General features: G+C 38.6%; 1 protein-coding gene across 13 annotated transcripts in view; it reads left to right on the forward strand.

Annotated features, from left to right (window-relative positions):
- Positions 1-24,464, forward strand: part of AKAP13 (A-kinase anchoring protein 13) — a 342,407-nt gene that overhangs the window by 75,312 nt on the left and 242,631 nt on the right. For all 13 annotated transcript variants that reach the window (XM_082449034.1, XM_082449035.1, XM_082449027.1 and 10 more), the window contains exon 2: positions 22,408-22,451. In XM_082449034.1, the coding sequence (XP_082305160.1) occupies positions 22,419-22,451 (33 nt within the window). In that variant the 5' untranslated portion in view covers positions 22,408-22,418. The remainder of the gene's footprint in view (positions 1-22,407; positions 22,452-24,464) is intronic.

Consider the following 24,464-nt stretch of genomic DNA (forward strand, 5'->3'; position numbering starts at 1 on the left):
ACCCCTCTTTTCTGTCATCTCTGATGTGTTTCAGCTTCTTTCAGCTCAAGAATCACCTCTTCTTCTGTGAAGCCTTTCTGGACCATTCTTTCTTCCCCATACTCTCGTGTCATCTACCTGGATAACTAAGGCATATCATTCCACTTAATTTGTGTTCCTCTCTGTTGCCCTTGGAATGTATATACTTTGAGAGCAAACACTGTGTTTTTATTATTATTTCCGTCTGCAGCATCTAACACAATATGCCTAGCAGTAGCTGTATACTAAACTTTGGTGAATGAATGAATGAATAAATAAACAAATGAACAGAGTCAGGGCCTGATGTTCCAGCCTGTAATCTTTTAGGATCTGGGTTCTGTTATCGAACCTGCTACCCATTATTAGACGCAACAAGTTTGATCAGCCTGCTTTCTCTGTCTTCATCCAAGTTACTGACTTAAGTGTTGACTAAAAGCAGGGTTGAGGAGGTCATTTCTGATGCCTGTTTTTAATATCCTCAGTGACTAAAATTTACATACTAATTTTTTCTCTATTTTTGTCTCAGAATAATATGAAAGAACCACCACAACAAAAACTTACTGTTTCATGGCTTACATGGTATAGGAACAGCCCAGAATAGCTCACTTTGTAAGCAGATTGAGAGTCAATTTCTGATTATTTGCTCTGAAAGTATTGTGCAGGGAAATGGTTCTTGAGTATTGAATAGATCAGTGAATATTATGAGACCATGGTGGAAAAGCTTTCTTGTATTTTTCGGGGTAAAGGAAGTTTTGAGATATTCCATGGAAACCCACTAAGGCTGCAAGGAACTGAAATTGGGAATCCTGTTTTTGCTTTCTAGTTTTATCTAACCTGGCTAACAATTTGCATTACATGTTTAAATTAGCCTGTGCATATGCTGTTATGGCTGATGACCCTTTAGGGCTGGTGACAATCCCAGCCCTTCTAGAAGTATATCAACATTTGAAAATAACAGTGTATTGTGACTATGACTATATTATGATTTAGTGGTAGTTATGTAAGTTTGGACTATTTTAATCTCTAGTAGTAGATGAGAGGTAATATCTTTGGAAAAATGACTATGAAATAAAATTAACTTGTGGTAAAATCGGTTGTGACTTATACCTTGTAAGAGTAGTACATTAGCATTTTAACAATGTAGCTTTGATATTTTAAAGAAGATTGGGGTACTAACGAGATGTCTTGATTCTCTCAGATGAGTTCCATCGTACCACTTTCAGAAGTTTTGTTCTTTATCATATGAAGAGACCCAAACAAAGCAGCACAAGTATAAAGGGCTTAGGACATGAACTGGATTTGTAGAATTCTGTATAAAGTCTTACTTAAAATGTAATTCAGTTAATATTTGGGGAAAGAGTTTAGTCTTTGCTAACTTTATTTTTTTAGCTCAGATAGTGCTATTGTGAAACTTGCCCTATTCCACCCTTTCTACTTTGGTAAGTATCTGTGGAATGATTATCACTGCCTTGCAGTTAGGTGTTTACGTATCTCTCTAACAGGTCGAGAGCTCCTTCAGGGCTGTGACTACCAAGTGGTTAATTTCTGTGTCTGCAGAGTAGCACAGTCTCTGGTCCTCATTAGATGCAGAAATATTTAAGAGGATGAATGAGAGACCCAATACCTGTGCATGTGTCCTATGCAACCAGAGAGTGCCTTCTAGTATAGGTAGATCTGAAGTTACTGGCTGTAGTTGCTGCGTACAGTGTGTATTACTATTGGGTGTTACTGTCATCAAAGCTACCTCTTTCCAAGCTGCTCCAAATTGTGATAAACAGCTTAATCTGGTTTAGACAGGTACTGTTTTAGGTGTAAAATTATAGCATTTACCCCTAAGCATACTTCTAGAATAGCGACTTGGTAACACAGCTGTCATTATTTCAGTGATTGATATGATGCGATTCTGAGTTAATCACCTGAGGGTCATTTCTGGTGGACCTGCTACCATTAAGATATAGATTTAACTACTAACCTCTTTCCTTTCAACCCAAGGACCTGTGACTGTTACGCAGCATGTATTAAATAACACAACTGATCTGTCTGTTTTAATAACTATGCATACAGACTTTAGCCAGGACACCTTAGACCCTAAATAGAAAATCTTAAAATATTAGCATGGGGTTTATAGTGTTTGTTGTATAGGGGAATAAACAGGCCTAGAGCGATTGAGTGGCTTGTACAAGGTTCTTCCAAATCCTTATCTAGCTTATAGATTTTTAAAAATAGCTTTTCCCTTTTCAAAATATCTTCTCCCCTCCCTCCCTGCCTTGGATGTTATAACTAATGAAGTCAGTATGCTCTAATCAGTTTCTTTTGTTCTGAGTACCCAGTGTGCATTCAACAGATGTGCAGTTAGACAAAGGCGCAGAGCTTTAAGCATTGACAGTGAAGAGAATTCAGTGACTTGATGTCTCTTTGGAGATGTGGGGAGAAACAGAGATGCTTCTTCACAGGAACATTCAGTTTTATACTTTTCTGTGAGCAGTAACATCCTATGGCTGCTGTGTCATTGTAACTTTACTCTTGTTATCCACGTGCTTGTCAGTGCTATTTAACAGATGTATGACAATGTTTTAGTTACCTCGCTTCATGTACTTTTCACGCTCCTTGTGACTTCTTGCTGGCCTCTTGCTGCCAGCCCATTACCGCGCTTGTGGTGAGAGAAGCTGAGACTTTGTCATCCTGGCCCAGCCGTGGGACCAGGGGTAGTTGATGTTCAACACAGTGACATCAGGCATTACAGCTTTTTAAAGAATTGTTGAATTGTTTGAAGAAATAAAAAATAAATTGTTTTAAAATCTGCATTGTTAGAGTATAATTTACATACGATAAAATTCATCCATTTAAAGTATACAGTTTATTAGTTCTGTCAGCCGCATGCAGTCATATAACCAACACCCCAATCAAGGGATAGGACATTTCTGTCACTCCACAAAGTGCTAGGCAAGCACTGATATACTTTGTGTCACTACAGTTTTGCATCTTCTAGAATTTCATAAGAATGGCATCATACAGTCTAGAGTGTCTTGTCCCTGGCATTTTCATAATGCTTTTGAAATCCATCTACATAGCTGCATGTGTCAGTATTTCCATTCTTTGCTGAGAAGTATTCCATTGTTTGGCTATATGACAAATTGTCTATCCATTCACTGGTTGGATGCAAATTTGGATGGTTTCCAGCTTTTAGCTATTATGAGGAAAGCTTCTGGAAATATTTGCGTATAAGTCTTTTGCAGACATATATTTTTATTTCTCTTGAGTAAATACCTAAGAGTGGGATTGCCAGATCATATAGTTAGTATATCTTTAACTTTACAAAGAACCTGTCAAACTGTTTTTCCAAGTGGGTATTCATTTTTCCATTCCCACCAGCAATGTATGAGGGGTCCAGTCACTCTTGTCAAAAATTGGTATCGTCAGTCTTTTAAATTTAAACCATGCAGGGGGTGGATAGTGCTTATCTCGTGGTGGTTTTAATTTTCATTTCCTTGATGACTACTAATATGGAGCATATATCCTTTTTGGTGAAAGATCTGTTAATTTCTTTTTGAGATATTTGTCTTACTGAATTGTAAGAGTTCTTTCTATATTCTGAATACATGTCCTTTACCAGATATGTTTTGCAGATAATTTCTCCTTTTCATATTAATGGTGTCTTTTGAAGAGCAGAAAGAAGTTCTTAATTTTGTCATCATCCAGTTTATCCATTTTTTTTCTTTCCAGTTTATGCTTTTTGTGTTCTGTATAAGAAATCTTTGCCAAACCCAAGGTCACAAACATTTTCTCATGTTTCCTGTGAGAAATTCTCTCTCTTAAATTTAGGTTTGTGGTCTGTTAGAGTTAACTTTTATAGCTGGTGTGAGGGAAGGGTTGAGGTTCATTTTTTGCTTATGGATACCCACTTGTTTCAGCACCATTTGTTGAAAAAAACCATCCTTTCCTTATTGAATTACCTTGACCCATTTATTGAAAAATGAATCGACCATATATGTGTGGGTCTGTTTCTGGCTTCTTCTGTTTCATTGCTTTTATATCTCTCCTTAGACCAGTACTACCCTGTCTTGATTACGATAGCTTTGTGGTTAAGTCTTGAGGTCAGATAGTGTAAGCCGTCCAACTTTGTTCTTTTTCAAAATTCATATGGATATTATAGGTCATTTGCATTTCCATGTGCATTTTCAAATCAGCTTGTTGATTTCTGTAACAAAGAATACTGAAGTTTTTATTGGAAATGAATTAAATATGTAGCTCAATTTGGGGACAGTTGGCATTTAGCTATGGTATGTGTATCTATTTTTAAATATCTTACGTATTTTTTAAAAACATGTTTTCAGTTGTAACATTTTATTAGTTATACTTAGTATTTCGTATTTTTGGAACTATTATAGATGTTTGAAATTTCAACTTCCATTTGTCTGTTGTAGCATGTAGAAATACAGTGGATTCTTGTTTATTGACCTGCCACCTTGTTAAAATCACTTGTTTCTAGTAGCTCTTTTGTAGATTCCCAGTGAGAGCTAATATTCTTGTTGCCTGTCTTAGGGATAAGCAATCAAACTTTTATCCTTCTGTATAATTTTAGCTATAGGATTTTTGCAGATTCCCTTTTGTCAGGTTGATGAAATTTCCTTTCTAAGTTTCCTTAGTTTTTTAAAATTTAATTTAATTTAAAATTTATTTATTTATTTTATTTATTTATTATTGGCTGCATTGGGTCTTTGTTGCTGCACGCAGGCTTTCTCTAGTTGTGGTGAGTGGGGGCTACTCTTTGTTGTGGTGCTTGGGCTTCTCATTGTGGTGGCTTCTCTTGTTGTGGAGCACGGACTCCAGGCGTGCGGGCTTCAGTAGTTGTGGCATGCGGGCTTAGTAGTTGTGGCTCGCGGGCTCTAGAGTGCAGGCTCAGCAGTTGTGGCGCACGGGCTTAGTTGCTCCGTGGCATGTGGGATCTTCCTGGAGCAGGGCTTGAACCCGTGTTCCCTGCATTGGCAGGTGGATTCTTAACTACTGTGCCACCAGGGAAGCCCCTCCTTAGTTTTTTTATAATGGATCAGTATTGAGTTCTGTTAAATGCTTTTTCTACATCTAATGAGATATTTGTGTCATTTTTCTGTTTTATTTTGTCAGTGTGGTGAATTCCATTAATTTACAAAAGATAAACCAACACTGTATCCCAGGATAAACCCAGTTGGGTCATTGTGTATTATACTTTTTCATATTTCTGGATTTGAATTGGTAACATTATGTTAATGGTTTTTGTGTCTGTGTTCATCAGAGGTTTGGTTTGTATTTTTTTCTTGTAGTGTCTTTGTCTGGTTTTAGTATCAGGGTAATGTTGGCCTCATAAAGTAAGTTGGAAAATCCCCCCACCCCTCCATTTTTTTGGTATTGATATCATTCTTTTCCCCTTATCTGTTTGGTACCTGTCACTTTGATGCTCTCTGGGCCTGGAGTTTTCTTTGTGATAAAACTTAGCTAAGAATTCAAATTCTTTAATAGATTCTGATTCTGGTAGATGTGCATCTCATTGTAGTTTTAATTTGCCTGTTCCCTAATGACTGATGATGTTGAGCATATTTTCATGTGCCTACTAGCCATTTATATATCTTCTTTAGTGAAATGTCTACTTCTTCCATTTTTAGTTGGGCTCTTAATACTGAGTTGGAAGAGTTCCTTAGAAGCCCTGGATATGAGTACTTTTTCAGATATGTGATTTGTGGATATTGTCTTTGGCTTCTCAGAGGTAAAGTTATGAACCTTACTCAAATATAAAATGAACATGTTTTGAAGATTTTAGCTAATTCATTTATTAATGAAGTATCCAGTAAGATGTTAAATGAGATATGTGATTCCACGTATCTAGTAATTTTTTATCGTATGCTACACATTGTGGATGATATGTTTTAGAGACTACTCTGTTTTTTATCTTCTGAAAAATGTTAACTTTTGTTCTGGCAGGCAGCTAATTGGACTGGACTCAAACTCCCACTTTAATTTGATCTCTGCTCAGTTCTTTCAGCCTCACAGATTTGCTTTCTGTTGGAAATCTTGGACTCTCCTCAGTATATGTACAATTCAGGAGTCTACCAAGGATTTGAGGAAAGCTGACATGCAGATTTTAAGGATGCTGCTTTCTGCTTGAGTTCTGTCTACTGTCTCAAGTGGTCTGGGAAGTAACCTTAGTTGAAAAGCAATGTAAAAGTGAATCTCACCCAGTACTTTTCTGTTTTTTTCAGCTCATTGTCTGCTTTTATCTTCTTCCAGTGCCTTCAAATGGTAACTTTATATATTTTATTCAGTTATAATTGCTTAGCCGTAAGCACAGTAGTCTACTACAGGGTAATCTGCCTTTATTTTTTTGTTGACTTTTTAACTAGTGGAGCTCTTTTCCGTCATCTCCAGTTAACTTTCCATGGTGTATATCTTCTAATGAGGTACTGGAAACCTAACTCAAGAGTTGAAAATTTTGAAAGTGGAAGGAATAGGTTGATTTGGTTGGCAAGATTTATAAAATGTTTTCCTTGCTTCTAGTTCGGTTTTGACTAGACTCCTTGAAAGGCAGAGCTTGTCTTGGGATTGGTAAGTGCAGCTAATGCTGACCCTTAGAGGGGTTTTTGGTTGTTATTTGTTAAAGCTCAAGGTCTGAGGCTATTAGCCCATATCTGAATATCAACTAAGAAGGAGTGTCTCCTTGGAGATTCCATAACTGAGTTTTTAGATTCCCCAACTCTGTGGTATTCTTTTTTTCTCTTGTACTGGGTGGGGAGGCATTCTGTGGGCGGCTGCATTCTTCACTTGTTCCTTGCTCTGACCTGGGATAGCCATCAAGGTCTATAATGGAACGTCACAGTACACGTCTCTGGTCTGTTCATCTTGCTTTTTAACTGCTTTGTTTTTTAATTTTCTGTTCAATTTAGTAGCAGACTTGAAGACTGCTAATTACCTATATGAAAAGCCAATGTACTTTCCAGTATGTGCCATGAAGTGATAGGATGGTGTACTTCTTTTTAGTACTTACAGTTTGTAAAATTTAATGTAGTACCAACAGAAACGTTATTCACTTTGATTGCAGTTTTGAATGTGAAAGACTACCTGTTCATTCTCTTGAAGCTTGGGCATTGGTTTTTAAGCTTGATTATTTTCTTTATCAGATTTTTGTAGAATTTAGGAGAAAACATTCTCAGAAGTTCCTGTAACAGCAACTAAATTTTTTGGGCAGCAGATTTTAGCTGGTGGATGTTAGCCTGTGTTTGTGTAGAAGTGAGTCTGTCCATTCCCAGCTGATTCTCAAGCTTGTAAACATTTCCATTTGGATGTGGGTAGGAACATGTTGGTCTGTTGAGTTGCATTACTTGTTTTTATTACGCAGCTGACTTTTTCTGTAGGCCGTTACCTACTACTTTGGAAAAAGAGAATAGGGCACCTCTGTAAAGTAGTCTAAAATGGTTCAGTTTGGTGGGAGATGAAACAGATGAATTAGTCTACAGAGAAGCTCTAAACAAGCATGTTTTCGCCTTCTTTCTCACCCTTCAGTCTTTAATTAGTGAAATGCTGCTTCCTCCACTAAGCATTTTCCATTGAAATTCTTCTCATCCTCACTGTGTTTAATTCCCAGCTCACAAAATCACCTTTCCTCCTTTGTTTTATATACCTAAGGTACCCAGTGTTTCTATACGTGGAATTATGATGTGCTAGAGATGGAAGGAACTTTCATGATTACCTACTCCAACCCCTTCCATTCACAGAGTAAGAAATGGAGGTCATGAGGCTTACTACAGAGTAGGAGAGGCAGCAGTGTAGTAGTCTAAGGGTTAAGGTCTGGGTTCAGATTTTGGCTCCCACCATTTACTAACTGTGGGACCTTACACAGGTTACTTAACTTTAACCATGAATCTCTTCATTTGTAAAATAGATTAAGTGAGGATTAGCAAGGTGCCTGGAACAGATGAAGAAAACTCTTCTATAAGTGGCAGTGAAGATGATGTTGGTGGTCGTTATGTCTTCATAGCTGATAAGCTGTAGGATGTTAGGATGGTAGAATTACGATGTTTGCCTTTTGGATGAAGAATAAGAAGAACACCCACTGAGGAATGAAACAGGAGGCTACGATGTACCTGTCAGTGAGGTATATACACATTTTTGGTGAGTATGAATTCTGAAAGCCAGTGAGCGCTTGTTTACCACCCAGTGTATTTCCAGTGTATGCTTGAGAGGGAGAACGAGGGAGGAAGAGTTTCTCGTAACTCTGTTATTTCTAAATCCAGAGGCCAGGAAGCAGCTTGTAACAAGAGGATGAGATCAGTTGGTATAATTGGAACTAGTTGATAATCCTTTTACTCTCTTCTCTGAACATTTAGTGTTCCTATTTTTGTGCAAACATATGAGCTAGAAAATGACTAGGTCTCTCCATAGGTATGTCATGTGTCAAGTTGGGGAGGGTGAGGGGAATGTGGGATAGAGCCGGCAGTCAGTCTTCAGCCTTCATCTTTGCTTAGCTTTTTCCTGTAGTAGGTACTGGGGCCGTTTTGTTCTTTTTAAAATGTCTCTGGAGGTTATTTTAGAATGCGATCTTTAGTTTGGTTGTACCAGCATTTGGGGAGGGCAACAGAGGGAAAGAAAGAGGAATTAGGAATATATTTTTAAAACTATGAAAAACAATTGATCTATGAGCTTTCACCTCCTGGGGTAGGCGCTGAGACTGCTGGCTTGTGGTTTTCACCATTTTACTTCCTGCTGATGGAGAGCCAGCCACGAAGCCAGCTGTTCCTGAGCCCAAGTTTGATAGCGGAAAACACCTTTTTCATTTTATTCAAGTCACTTAGAAGGAGAGTTCATATCACTGAGGTTTTAACTCTAAGCTTCCAAACTAGTGGTTAGTTGAGTGGCCTCTGTTTCTCAAGGATTCTGCTGTTGCTGCAAGTAAGGAGTAAGGATTCTGTTTCCCAGTCTTTTCCATCTTGCATTACTGTTTTTTTCTTGTTGGTTGTCCCAAGTCAGGTTTGCCTGGCTGGGTTTGTGCCAGTGAAAGACAAAGTGTATAGACCATCTATCTACTCTGTGTCATTACTGTACCGAAGAGCTGCCCACTTTTGATTGACCCACAGTGGTTCTCAGAGGCCCGTGATTACCAGCTGCTTCATGCAGAGGAGGAAGGTCTTACAGCTGGCAAGGGCTCAGACTTCAGTGCCCTCCTCCGGGTGGTCCTTTTACTCTGGTCAGAGCAGTTCATCCATTCACCAGTTGGCGGGGCACGTTGAAGGTGTTGCCTCTTCTATCTCCCACCTCAGATCTTAGGAGCAACCGTGGCTTTTCATTCTTTCGGCGCAGTCTGAGTTCTGGCTGTTTTCTAACTGTGACTAATCCAGCACTGAACCAACTGTTGCTGCAGTGGGGGTGGGATCTCTGTGGGACCTGTTTAATTTATGTGGAGAATCAGAAAGCCAAGATCACAGAGCTCTCAGGAGAGTTTATTTGGACTATTTATAGTTTGTTGTTCTATCTGCAGTCTCTGTCTAGAGTACACACGCAAATACTTGCTGAATTGAATTATTTCCTCTTGCTGCCTTTCATATACCTTTGTTTGCATCCTTTACATCTTCTCTTCGTCATCCCTTCCGCATCGAATTGCTTTCTGGACAGCCTGGGCTCTTGGAAGACACATGTACAGGTACCTGTTCTTCAGTCCCACCCTCATTCCCAGTTAACAAAACCTGCAAAGCAACAGTTTTATTTTGGGGACAGTACGCCTGGAAATCTTTACTCTTTTCCCCTAAATTAATTTACTTAAAAAAATTTTTTTTTAATTTTTTATTAATTTGTATTGAAGTATAGCTGCTTTACAATGTTGTGTTAGTTTCTTGCTATACAGCAAAGTGAATCAGTCATACGTATACATATATCCACTCTCTTTTTTAGATTTCCTTCCCATTTAGGTCACCACAGAGCATTGAGTAGAGTTCTATGTGCTATTCAGTAGGTTCTCATTAGTTATCTTTTTTATGCATAGTAGTGTATATATGTCAGTCCCAGTCTCCCAGTTCATCCCAATCCCCCACTTCTCCCCTTGGTAACCATAAATTTGTTCTCTACATATGTGACTCTATTTCTGCTTTGCAAATAAGTTCCAGTTTACTTTTTGATTGTAAAGATTTTCAGAAAAAAGTAGCCAACTGAAATGTTCATTATGACCAAATTATTAGCACTTGGGTCATTCTTTGATAACATTTATTTTATGAAACACCTATATATATTTTTTGTATTTTGAAATATTGTAATTTTAAAGGAAAGCGTATTGTGTAGCAGAGGCCTGACTTTCTGTAGCTTTTTTTTTTTGTATATTCTAAATATATTAAATATTTGAAGTTTCATGTGCATAGTAATATTGTCTGTTTCCACATTTACTTGAAACAATTCATCATTATGCATTTCTGTTATGTGCCACTTATCTACTCACACATAGCTAGAAATGCTAAATGTTTTAAAGCAACGATCTTATGTTTTAACTTAGTTCAAATGGGGAAGTTAATAACTGATAGAATAAGAAATGGAAAATTAATATATGTGATCCTCTAAGAGTTTCCTATTAAGAGGAATTCAGAAAATTTGAAATTCAGGGAATAACCTCTAAAGTTTCTCGTAACTCTGTTATTTCTAAATCCAGAACAAGTGTAATATCACCCAAATTTAGCCGGGCAATAACCTTTTAATAATTTGATGGTAAGCTGCCTTTTGAATCATTATTTTTAAACCATTTTTCAATGAACTGATCAAGTTAGCAGAATTTGCAGAACATGTTGTAGTTGATTTTCGACTCAGTTGAGATATAATCTTACCAGTTCTTTACTTCATTGTTGTCAAACACTTGTGTTTGTTTTGTGAAGCTGTATGTCCTAATTGAAAGTGAATTGTCTTTATTAACATCCAAACAGAATTAGCCACAACTCTTATAAATCACCATTTTCAAAATGCATAGGCACTTCCTCCCCTACCGTGGACGCTATGAGTGCAGAGTGTTTCCTTTAGACTCCCCTTCAGTGTGACTTGGAGGAGAGATTACTGAGGGAGACCTTTCTCATATAGTGAGAAGGTGAGAAACAGTTCTGTTATGTCAGAACACGGATACATTTTAGTCTTTAAGTGGCTAAATTCTCTGCTAAAACTGCTAATCACATTATCACAGGTTCTATAGTTTGTTATGGTTCTATATGGCATCTAGATTGTTAGATGTAGGGGTGATGATTTTTGTGTGCTTTTAGTTGACTGGACTAGTTGTTTCCACCTAAACTAAGTTTATCAGTAATTTTAAAAAATACTCTTTGCTCATTGTATGATATAAAAACAAAATGACTCCCTAACGGATAACTCAGGCCAGGGATGCTTTATGAATAGAAAATCTCCTTTAAAAAGGAAAATTTTCACTTAAGAAGTTAATAAAGTAATATTTGAAAAAACCCTAACAGGGACTTCCCTGGTGGTTCAGTGGGACTATGCGCTCCCAATGCAGGGGGCCTGGGTTCGATTCCTGGTTAGGGAAGTAGATCCCGCATGCATGCCTCAACTGAGAAGTCCGTCTGCCACAACTAAGAAGTCCGCATGCTGCAACTAGAAGATCCTGCATGCAGCAACGAAGATCCCACCTGCCACAACTAAGACGCGGTGCAGCCAAAATAAATAAATATTTTTTAAAAACCCAAAAAACTCTAATAGCGGGCTGCTGAAAATACTGGAGTTTCTTTGACTTTTTAGAATTTTCATTTAATTATGAAATATACAAATTTCTTTTACTTGAAGTCTTTGTTGTTTAAAACTTTCCCTCCGATTTTGAGATCGTTTAAAAAAAACAAAAGCCACCTCTCATGTTTTCAAATGCCATTGTTCTCAAAATGTTAATTTAAAGACATACTACTGGAGAATAACATTGAAGGCAATATTTATCCTCGAGATACCAGAACCATTTTAACAATTTAAAAGCTAACATTGACATTCCTAACATCTGTTTCTAATACCTCTTCTGCCTGCCACTTGTGGGAATGATGTGATAGTGCTTTTGTCATGTAATGTGACCAAGAAGGTGGGCTGTGTGTCACTGTGAAATAATTTCTAACCAAGTAGCCACTCCAGGCCTTGGGATTTGTCCAGGTTAGGTCATCCAGCTCAGTAATGTCTACATTTGTGTGAGCGCCCACTTGCCTATATTTAGTCTTTCCAAATAGTTTGTAATTGGTTTAGCTCATTGGATTGCTTGCTTTTTGGATGATAGAGGTTGGGGGGGATGAAGGAAGTATAAGGCTTGAATTTGGCAGTCTCTTTACAGGATGTCTCTCTTAACCCCTGCTGAGGTTAATTTACATAAAACCCAGCTGTGTGTGAATTTTTCTAAATTTAAAGTTTATACTTATTACCATAGGGATAAGATTGTCAGCACTTACTGAATTTATGGTCTTGCTCTCCTGTATCTGGACCTCCTGGCAGCTTACAGTTCCGTTTCCTTTGGATAACAGGATACAGCTGGCGGCAAAATTCTCACCTGTGGAATAGCCATTTGGAGTTTTGTTCTCTATATAGGTCTCTGCAAAGCTGCAGAAACTATTTTTGCAGGAAACCGCAAGCCTGTGTTAAACACCAAAAGAGGATTGAAATAACATGTGCAAGTGTTCCTCTTCCCTGAAGTACCAATCATCATGCAAGAGCCTAAGTATGGTGTGAAGCAGCTCTTTGCCCTCCCCTTTACTTTGAGGTTGTTGTCCAGTTAAATGATGCTGAATTCCCCCACTCTGGTCTCTGTTACCTCTCTGGCCAATCAAGCAAATTGATCCAGGCTGGATTTCTTAAATAAGCTACTAGGTAAGCCTTCTGGGACTAGACTGACCTTAGATATTTTGGTAAGATTGATTTTGTTCTTACAGCTGTGGATCCTTTACCAACAAATGGTGTGGAAAAGCTGATTAATTTCTGTCTCTGATGTTCATGTCAATCAGGTATTTCTTTAGTATTTATTGGGTGCTCAGTACTATGCCAGATGCTGTGACAGGAGCAGTAGTGGTGTGGAGGAGTGCTACAGAAGACATATACGGGTGTGGTGGGCTAGGATAAACAAGTTAAGGGGAAAAGGTAAGCACAGAAATAAAAGAGAAATAAAACGCAGTGTGTGACTTACTGCTGATTGTATAGATTAGCTTATCAGCAAGGTGGAAGGCACTATCTTGAGCAAAGGAGTGAGGACTGGACTGAGCATGGTGCATGCAGATGGTGTGTGTAGGAGCTGAGTGGAAGGGAGGGTATGGGGTAGGGGAGAGGAGGGCTAAATAAGGCCGCGTAGATAATGCACTGAACACTATGCAGAGACATCAGAAGGGGTAGTGGGGGAGCCTGGATGGCCTCTGAGAGTTCACCAAAGATAAAGGGCATATTTAGTAGAGCACTGTTATCTGTTGGGGTCCCCATTTCCCTCATCAATGCCCTTTATTTAGAATTAGACATCAGCAGTGATTAGGATGGTAGAGTAGTTGAATGTGATGCGAGGTGAGTGCTGAAATGGCTAATCACATAACTCATACCAGGCAATGAGAACAGGAACTTAATTTATTGAGTATTTTCTTGTTGCTTAGTACTGTATAAACATTTTACACACATCTTTTATTCTTATTTTCCCCCATTTTACACATGAGAATAAAGCCTGGCAGTTAAATAACTTGTCCAGGGTATGCAGCCAGAAGTGCAAGAGTTAACAACTCAAATCCACGTCTGTCTGTCTCCTTCTCTGAATTATATTGCCATTCTCATTTTTATCCTTGCATTCTTTTTTGAGGAGTTGCTAAAGAATTGTTTTTTTTTTTTTTTTTTTTTTAATTGGGGTATATATAGTTGCTTTACAATGTTGTGTTAGTTTCTGCTGTACAATGAAGTGAATCAACTACATGTACACATATATCCCCTCCCTCTCGGACCTGCCTCCTCCTCCCCACGCCCCCGCGGCCAAGAATTCTTAAATGCTAGAAGGTTGATTCCCCAATCTAGATGGGCACTGTGCAGTCATCTGTTCTTTTAGTATCTTCATTATTATCAAAGTGGCTTATAGAGAGTTGGTGTAAAATAAATATGATATGGAATATTTTGCAGAGGAAATGTAGTGAGCTTATTAATCTCTCTGTTGGCAGCTGCCAGTCCCAAGCTGCCCGTGTGTGTCTGTGGATGCAGCATCTGGGCTTATGAGCCCTAGGGTGCAGGGCTCCACCTTTAGAAGAACTAAGATGGGTTAAATGTGTTCCCAAAACTGTGATCACATCTTAGTTTTAGGCTTTTCCCTCCCTTTCTTGAAGCAAGGCAGATCTTAGTGCTATTGCCTAGAACTTCCTAAAGAAAAGAGATTGGTGCCCCCAAAGAACCTTGCTAAGTGATTGCATACTACTATGTAGGCAGAGAGGAAGCTGCAGAATGAAAGAAGCATTTTAGGAAGGTTGAGTCAGAGGTGCAAATGGAGCATGGAGAGATTTTCTCAAGGTGATAAGGCCCTGGCACTCACGTCTACAAGCAGAGGCAGGTAGACTGGCAGTGATTCCTACTTGGGGAAGGAGGGTAATGTGGGCTGCTTCTGAGGCCACGTTTATAGAGTTCCATGGCTGATAGGATTTGCCTAGGGTTTGGGATGAGGATCCCAGGGCCTGTGGAAATTGATTGGGAAGCCAGCCTTTGCGTGCTGCACCTCAGGAAAGCCATGGTGAGGTTCTGGCCTGGCCTTACTGGTTGTAACCCGCAACAGATACTTGCTCTGTCTGGGTTTGAGTTTAAGCTACATGATTACCTTCCAGTGAAACTTTTTAATGAATCTTTGAACCTGCAGTTGTGTATGATCCGACATTTGAGCTGAGCTTTAAAAAAAGAGGGATGACAAAGAAAGGAAAGAAAAGAAAATGAAGAAGAAAAAACAAAGCAGAGATTTGTTGATGCCAGTGCCATTGTATGACCATAATTTCTTTAGGCTAGAGCTGTGTCCACTGGTTTGTATATTTTCTCTGTCTTCCTTCCTTGGCTTCTGAGGCCGAGCAGCTTTGAGGCATGTGAATTTACATGAGTGCCTCTCCTGACTTCTCCCATCATCCCCTGCTTGCACTTCTCATTTCTTCTGTATTGTTCTTAAGAACTTACTGTGCTGTCTTGTCTGTGGTTATGCAGTTTTTTCTGCACTACACTTCTATGTCCACTTGGTGAAAATTGCCTCAGGGTTGGCCTCTTCCAGTAAGCTGTGTCTGGGCCTCCACCTTCTAGAGAGTTTATAGCTCCTTCCTGATCCTTGTAAAATTTTTATTATTGCACTTAATCATATTGTACTATAAATTACCTGGTTACTTAATATGTGTCACTTATGAAATTGGTACCGGCCATGTGGTGTTTATCCCTAAAGCTCAGCATCTAGCTGTACATGGAATATTCTAAGGGCTCAGAAATATGAGATTATCTCCCATCATTGAGTCTTTATGTGCCAGGCAGAAATTATATACATATATAAAGAAAAGGAGGCCTTAAGCTCTAAAAAGACTATGGTGTACTCTCCCATATGAATTTTAGAGCAAGCTCTAAGATGAGTGTAAGAAAGTCAGAGTTTTAAAATTAAGTTTAATTTCTTAATTATTTTAATTAGTTAATTAATTATCGTGGAAAGAGTTCTGATTTTTTTGTTCCACGATAATTACTTTGCGTGTGTATGTTTGCCCTAAGTTCAGGATCATTCTGCCTATTGGGTAATCCAGCACTGATAAAGAAGAAATTAAATGAGTGAATGTGGGTGTTAGTGTTTTGTTGTTTGGGTTTTTGTCTTAGTTTGCTGAATCCTTTTGTTTTACTGTAAGTATTGCACTTTGTTAGATTCTTCATTCTTTTCATGTCCTGACTACCTGCCATAGGCCCCTCTTCCCATCTCACCCCAATTCCGACTAGTGCTTTGCTTTTTTCTTGGTGTGTAGTAAGTACTGTGTCATGAGACAGTGGGACAGAGCAAGGCTTACTGTGCCGTGAGAGAATCAGACACGTGTTATGGATCTCAACACCATTGTTTCCAAAAGTGTGGGCCATGATTTCAAAGCAAAAACATCACAAGGTTTGGTCTTCTGATTTGGACTCTGATGGTGGAAGTGGGGGGAGGGGACCGGGCAAGAGTCGGCATTATTTAAGAAGGCTCCAGTGGATGCTCATGTGCACTAAGATTTGAGAATCACTGCTTAGAGCAGACTGCTCAGTTATTAATCAGTGCATCTTTTTAAACAGAAGAACTTGGACATTTATGAGGCTTCTGTAAGATTTCCTCAGTCCCTAATTCAGGAAATGTGTTTCGTACATGTAGTATTCTATATTTTTTGTATAACTTGACGTCCTCCCCAGGAAGAGTCTGTCTGCTCTTTGTACTGTGCTTCTTTTTCTGTTGTTCAGAATTCCTGGCTCCCACCCTCAACCAGTTCATAACATGTTTATAGCCACCAGCCCAGACTCCTTAGGAATGAAGGAAGGAGTCTTTGGATCTTGTTATTTTCCTTGAGGAAGACCTGAATGTTGACTGTTTTGCAAGAATCCAGAGTATGCATTGTCATTTCCATGTTAACCCTCACCCCAAATGTTTGTGGGTTTCGAAGGATTTACTGTAGCCCAGTCTTAGCAGGGTCTCTGGCCAGGGAAATTCATTTGAAGCACATTTTGCCATGGAAGTACCCTGCAGGTAAAAATACTCTGTTTACACTTGGCTGTGTCCCAAACAGCTGTCCTCCTCCTAATGAGACTGGGGGCTGCACATCTTTTTTGTGGATTTAGAAGCTTTCCTGTTGTGGATGACAAAAGTCATTCGCAAAAACCAATTGAAGGATAGGTTTGTCAGAGACGGACAGCTGGTCCTTAGGAAATGGGCTGAGATCTCCACGCTCACAGGTTCAAGAGAGTTTGCAGTCTGCAGTATAATTACATGATACGGTGTTGAGGGGGCCCTGTGATTCTCTTCCCCCTCCCGCCACCTCCCCTTGGGCATTTCGTTAAGGGTGGAGCACCTGTTAAAGGCTTGTTTAGTGTACTATGTGGCTGTGGCTAAAGAATAGTGAGTTTGGTTTAAGTTTACAAACATATGGCTGCAGACATTCTTGTTTTAATTGCTTTGCTTTTATTAGCTCTAGGGACCTTTAGTAAAGATTGTAGATTTATTCAGTGTTTTCATTTAGGAAAAAAAAAGGTCTTTTTACTCATTTCTAGGTCAGTTGCGATACACTGAATGACCGGGGACTTAAACCAGATGTGCTGTGTGTAATGTTTCCTTTCTGATTGCAAAAGTAATACCTGTTCATTGTTTAAATAGTTATAATTAAGAAACATAATTTAGGAATGAAAATTCCCTGTAATCCCCAGAAATACATACATTTAACATTTTGGTATTTGTTCCTCCAGATCCTTTTCTATGGTTATTGTGTTATATTTTGCAATTCTTCTTTACCCACCAACGTGTTTTAAGACAGAAATGCGTCTCTTGCTACCTGAAGCCTTTCATTTAACCATTTATACTTTTCAAAGTATTTTATGTGGTAGTCTCCACTGAGACCCAGAAACTCTGCCAGGAAGAAGGAACAGTGGCTTCTACTCTGTGCCTGGCAAGTGTGCTTAAGTGCTTTACTTGGCACTTTTTTTTTTTCAATTCAATATAAAAAGATTTATTAAGAAGTCGTTCTCCCACCCACATCCTCTTCTACCGTGTGACCCTCACCTTTCATATCCAGTTTTATTAGTTTCTAATGTATCCTTCCAGTGTTTCTTTATGCAGATACTAGCAAACATGGATATATATTCTTATTTCCCCCTTTCTTACACAAAAAGAGGATACTATGTGTACTGTTTGGCATCTCACTCTATTCACACAGTATATACACTGGAGACATATTCTACATTAGTACTTGGCACTTGCTTTTGATTCTTACACCAACTCCATAACATAGGCAGCAGTTATTATGCCCTTTCTACACGTAAGGAGACTGAGATTCAGACAAGTTAAGTGACCTGCTCATACAGTTCATTAGTAAGGAACTTGGATGCCTACCCATTTAATCTGATTTCTCATCTAGAGAATATTGTGCCACACCCTATGCCTTTCCTGTATTGAGAAGTGTTTTTTTAGATGAAAATATTCTTTGAGACATATAAAACTGTTGAGTGAGGACATAGTGCTCCTTTGGATTATTAAGAGGTATTTTTTAAGTTTTTGACCAGGAGTTGGCATTCTGTGGCCCACTGGCTGAATCTAGCCTTCTTCCTCTTTTTGTAAATAAAGTTTTATTGGAACATGGCCCCACCCAAGTCATTTATATATTGCAGCAGAGACCATATGACCTGCAAAGCCTAAAATATTTACCATCTGGCTCTTTACAAAAATCTTTGCTGACACCTGTTGTGGACACCAAGTTTTATTTAGGTGTGTAAATTTTTTTTTTTTTGTAGCTTCTAAGGTTTTGCATTCGTTTGCTCAGGCACATTGGTTGGTGGAAGAGCTTTCTGTCCTTTACTTCCCCCAAACTAATCAAACGGGCGTATCACTTCTCGCTTGAGTTTCTCTGTGATCCTGTATAGTGACTGAGTTTCTACACAGTCATTTTCAGGTAGAGTGAATTGCAAAATATTCCAAAACTTTTGCTACTGTTAATGTTCATACAAAGCTGGTGTACATTCTGATGATGGTTTGTGCATTGCACCCTATGGTGATAGTTTATGTTAAAGTGCAAGAAGGGATCAGCACAAAGTCTAATCATAATCAGCAGTACCCTGAGACTTCTTGCATGGGGGTGTTGTGGGAGTGTGTAGATTTATATAATTGAGACAGTTGCATTAAAATTGGTTGAGTCTTGTTTTGACATAAAGTGAACGTGTGACATTTATACAATAGTAAGCTATTAAATTTGGTTTTCCTTTGAGCATTTTGAAATAAAATGCAAAATGTGGGAAGAATAAAAATACTTAATTACCGTGCTTGTAATTATTTCACACCCCCTGAATTTATGACTCCTCGGAACTGTAGCAGGTTACTACTGAGTGGCAGAGTTGGTGAACATACTTAAAATCACATCATTTAAATATTTGAGTTTTGATAGTTCCTTTTCTTCATGGTCTCTTTCAAATGGCATGCAACCTTTACTGTCCCACTGTGTCTGTCACATGTTGTGCTTGTGTTACATGGAAGCAGCCCAGTAAACTTGTGAACTTGTGCAAGGTCACTCACTAGTTAGTTATTGGGTATGGAAGAAATTCTAGGGTTTTCTCTCTTAAAATTCCTTGATGAAATGATTGGATGGACATAGTGCATTTCTTTAATTTTCCATTTGGGAAAGCTTGATAAAAAGTCTGTTGGCAAAGCAAAGAGTCCAGTGATCTCCAAATTGGTCTTGGTGTATACGTTGATTTTTAAGTGCATTTACTTTGACCCAAAAGACTGCCTTCCTATAATATGCTCCTTTTTTACAACACAGTTCTAAAGTAAGTAAAGTAAGTCTGTTTAAATGTGTGAAATAAGTTGAGGGATTATACGTAGCAAGTTTTCGATGGTTTAGCATCAGAACTCTGAGTTCTCAGTTTTAGGACCGGTTTGAGGGTCTTTCATCTATTATCTGTATTACTAGCTTTCTTAATCTCTTTCATTTTTTGGGTAAAAGTCACCTCACAGAGGCCTTCTCTCAGCACCATATTTAAAACTGTATCTTATTCATTTCCTGTTCCCTCTTCTCTGTTTTATTTTTCTCAATAGCACTCACTAATCACTATCTGAAAACTGTTTATTTTAATGCTTTATTTATCTGTGTTACTCCTAGGATAAGCTCTGTGAAGCTTCTGTACTCTCAGTGCCTTGAGTACGACGGTGCCTGGCACATTGGAGACGCCCAGTGACAGTTGAATTAACAAAGTCAAAGACAGTCTGTATTGCTTGTAGAATGAGGGCTAGACGTAGGGCAAGTCAATTTGTGGCATCAGACGGGGTTTGAATCTGGGTTCTCCCACCTCTTGATGTTGATATTAAATAATTTAATCATTGAAAGAACTTTGCCCTCCCAATGAAATGGGAGAAAATAATATCTTTTTATGGGGATTAAAAATTATATTAGATATAAAGCTCTATAAATGTTAGTCCTCGCTTTCCCCTGGTATGTCAGCATTGAAGAAGCCTAAAGGCAATCTGAATTTACCAATCCGATGCTTCTGGGGTAATTACCTCGATGACTTCTGACAGATTTATTCTTTCAACGGCTGTGTTGCCAACACAACAATGACCTGTCCATTTGACCAGTGTGAATGGACAGACACTTTGTCATCCCTCTTTAATCCTCATATCAGAATAACTTGTATGGGTTTGGCTTTGAAATAAGTTTTGGCAAGTTCATGATTGCAGACAGTTCAGATGGCATCAGCCCTTAGAGCCAAGTGAGTTTCACCAGATCTTTCGTCAAATGCAGTGGGAACATCAGATAAGTTGATGTTTGTGGTCCTTATACACGTCATTCTAGGTTTTTTGGCAAATCAAGAAGCATCAGAGGGCTGTTAAGTCACTAGTTTGTCTCTGTGGATTTCTTTAAACGTTATGGATTACAAAGTGTTAATTCCTGTTTTGGTTTCCACTGATATTTCTTCTGCTTGGGATGACAGGAACACTTCAGAAGTTATTAAGGCAAATTGGTTCATAAATTTATAGGTTCTTTTAGTCTTTTGTCCCAGATAAGTCTGAATAGGACCTGGAAAGCTGATTAAAAGACCAGTGAGCACAGTGAGCTTAATTTTAAATTAAATGGATATTTAATGCGTTGAGAAAGTACTCAATCTTCAGTCTTTCTTTTTTTTATTTATGCTTGCTATTTGCATCTGATGGGCAGGAAATCTCTATTTTTCTACTAAAAGCGTTGGTTATTGCTACATTTCTCAAGCTTGGTTTTCAGTGTGGATTTTTGCAGGTGATTTTTAGCACCTATGGGTGCAAAATCATTAAATGAAGGCTGGCAGAAGGAAAGAGTGCCCTGAGCTGGGAAGTCTCTTACAATGTGTGTGTGTGACAGGTAGACCAGAGGATGAACGGGGCAGGCAGGGAGGTGGTCAGTCACTGCGGGGGCTCCCTGGCTGTGAGCATGTCTTCCAGCAGAACACAGTGAAACCCATGGCCTGCTGGTTGGAGGTGATTGTGCTTAGGTGCCTGGTTATAGATATTTTTTTTCCACAGGTGTGTGTTACCTGTTTTTTTTGGGTGAGCCTTGATCCTCAGACACACACAGCCTGACCAAACTGGCAGATTTGTGAGAATTTTAATATTGAGAGGATTCTGGTCTTGGAGTTATGCATGGTTGCTAAGGCATTGCTTTTTATTCTAAAATCTGGTCTTGGATAACCTCCAGTTTATGCTGTTGGGATTTCAATTAATTGTTACGCTTTTGTGATCTGGTCTGGTATAATACCACATATGGGAATTTAATTTTTTTTTGCATGTATGAATGACATTCCTGTACTGTTATTTTTTATATTGCTGGATAATAATTTAATCCAGTCCCCTATCATGGGTAAGACACTTAAAGTTGATTATAATGAAATCACTTGGGTCTGCTTCTCTGACTCTTGTGAAGATGGGATCAGCTTATTCTCAAATTCATTGTATTTGGCAAAAGACCTGCCCTTCTGAAGTACACAATACTGGACGATGATCATTTTGGCTTAGAGGAAATCCTGGTCAAATTACCAAGTTAAACTTTTAAGGACATGCTATTCTCAGTATTCACAAATGTATTATGTAATGCTGGAAGTCTCCTCTAAAGTTCTTCCTAAGATTTTTGTCAGAATTCATTTAGTGCAGGTAACCACAGGGAATCCAGCTATTAATTTTGAGGAAAGTGACAACTTCTCGTTGTTGGAGGCCAGCAGTAGCCCCCCTTCTCTGAGAGGAGGGCTGAGAGGAAGAGGGCTCTCTAGTGGTCTGCCGATCCCTCCTACCCTAAGCGCCCCAGTGAGACTGGGGGGAATCCCTGGTTAGGTAGCATCATGTGAGTTTGGGGGATTATGTAAAAGTATAACTGCACACACGCTGTTCTTGCTTTGGTAACTGATTTTAATATCCTGTTGGTTTGTTGTTGAAACTTCTTCTATGACAGTGAAGCCTTTTGTCTTTATTTTTCAATCAGAAAATCTTTCTCCCCACTTGAAAAGATGGAATCTGGGCTACAAGGCATTCTGCAATCTTTGACCTTCTTGCCTCCCCAAATCTCTAAGGAAAGCTGGGCATCCAGTAATCTCAGACTTGTGATTGTGCTTTTGTAACCTTGCTTGACATCTAGGACTTTTGGAGGGTTTTAAATTTTTGACGATAACTTTTAATTTTATTCTCATTTATTTCTCCCTTTTCTGTTTCAGTGTCCTGGGTCATGAAACTTAATCCACAACAAGCTCCATTATATGTGAGTAAATCGCAAGATTTCATTTTATACTTATTTTTGCTGTTTAATTCTTATAATAAACTCAAAAAATGCTCTCATGTGATTATCAAAGGAATTTTTAACCATCTACACATGAATTTATTGGCATAATAATACACTTCAGAAATTGAATTTGATTTAGTAAATGTTAAGTGACTAATAATGCATGATACTGAGCGGAGAACAAATAATGCCCGTAAGACTTGTGAGGTAGACTGATCGGGGTGATAAGATGTGTGTATAAAACAATTGCATTGCCCTGCCAAACGATACTCCGGCTTATTTTTATGTACAGTGCATTTCTGTAAAAGTAGCATGTAGAGCTTCCTACTGCCATGGTCAGTTATACCCTGTGCCACAACTAGGTGGCACTCTTTCATTGGCAAAAGTGCTATTTACTTTAAGAATCTGGGTGAAAGCTGATATATCATCTCCCTAAAGTGAGGGAATTATAAGATGAAATGGATAAATGAATGAATCGAGGCTGGAAAAAGTAAATTCTAGGTGTGTGTGTGTTTTTTTTTTTTTTAAACTGTTGTTAGAGTGAATTATCTGAATCAGAGTGGTGAAAAGTGCCTGTTTGGTGAGGCGCTGGCTTAGAGGTATGGATAGTTAGACTTGTGAGAGGCTGGAGGGTTTGGGATTGGTATGGTCTGGAGACGTGAAAAAAACTTATTTGATGGGACAGGACTTCAGTCAGGTCTTGAAGATGAAGGATCATTTCGTTGGCTGAAAAATCCTCAGAATTTGTTCAAGGCACAGACCAGATGGTAGAGGGATGAGTGGCAGTGAGCATGTTGTTCAGTGAGCGGGGAAGGATGGTAGTGGAAAGTCTGGCCCTGCTGAATTTGTGTTGGCGGTGATGGGAGATAAGTCTGAAGAGGTGGGTGACACTTAGTTGTGAAAGCACACAAGAAGGTGTGCGGAGTTTATTTTGTGACCGCTGAGGAGCTTTTAATGGTGTTTAAACAGGCTGTTCATTTTATGTATTTATTTTTAACCATGCCGTGTTAATAAAAGTCATATACCTTTCTATCGTAGAGCAGTCATGTGATCATGCTCCATAGTTTATCTCTATGTTAAATGTAACATACAAAGGAAAATATATGTGTTCTTAGAAGATATTTTATGTTCTTATTTTCTCTCCAGACTACTTGGAGACAATTTATTATGTTCACCAGTGGGTTTGCACATGAATTGAATACCTTGGACTTAAGAAAACAACTTTATATTTTGGTTTGTTTTTTAAAGTCCTTTTTTTTTTAACATTTATATTTATTTATTCATTTGGTTGCGCCGGGTCTTAGTTGCGGCAGGTGGGCTTCTTAGTTGTGGCATGAGAACTCTCACTTGTGGCATGCATGTGGGATCTAGTTCCCTGACCAGGGATCGAACCCGGGCATTGGGAGCGTGGAGTCTTAACCACTGCACCACCAGAGGAGTCTCGAACAACTTTATTGAGATAAAATTCACACACCATAAAATCCACTCATTTATGGTTTTTAGTATATTCACAGTTGTGTAATCTTAACTTCAGAACATTTTTATCACCCCAAAAGAAACTCTGCACCCTTTAGCAGCCACTCATCAATTCCCCCTCCTCCAGCCCGTGGCACCCACTATCTACTTTCTGTCTTTATGGTTTTACCTGTTCTGGAAATTGCATATAAAGGGAGTCATACAATACCTGGCCTTTTATGACTGGTTTCTTTCATTTAGCGTCATGTATATAAGGTATATGTTAGAGCAAGTATAAGTACTTTGTTCCTTTTTATTGACAACTAATATTCCATTATATGGACCTACTGCATTTTATTTACCCACTCCTCAGCTTGTGGGCATTTAGGCTGTTTCCACTTTTTGGCTATTATGAATAATGCTGCTGTGAACAGCAATTTTTTTGGTAGTCATCCAATTTTATTCTTTCCCGGTTGAATTTTCTTGGGCACCTTTGTTGAAAATCAATTGATTATAAATGTAAGGAATTACTTCTGG

Source organism: Balaenoptera physalus, assembly GCF_965194825.1.
Source record: "Balaenoptera physalus genome assembly, chromosome: 2".
Classification (NCBI taxonomy): Eukaryota; Metazoa; Chordata; class Mammalia; order Artiodactyla; family Balaenopteridae; genus Balaenoptera; species Balaenoptera physalus.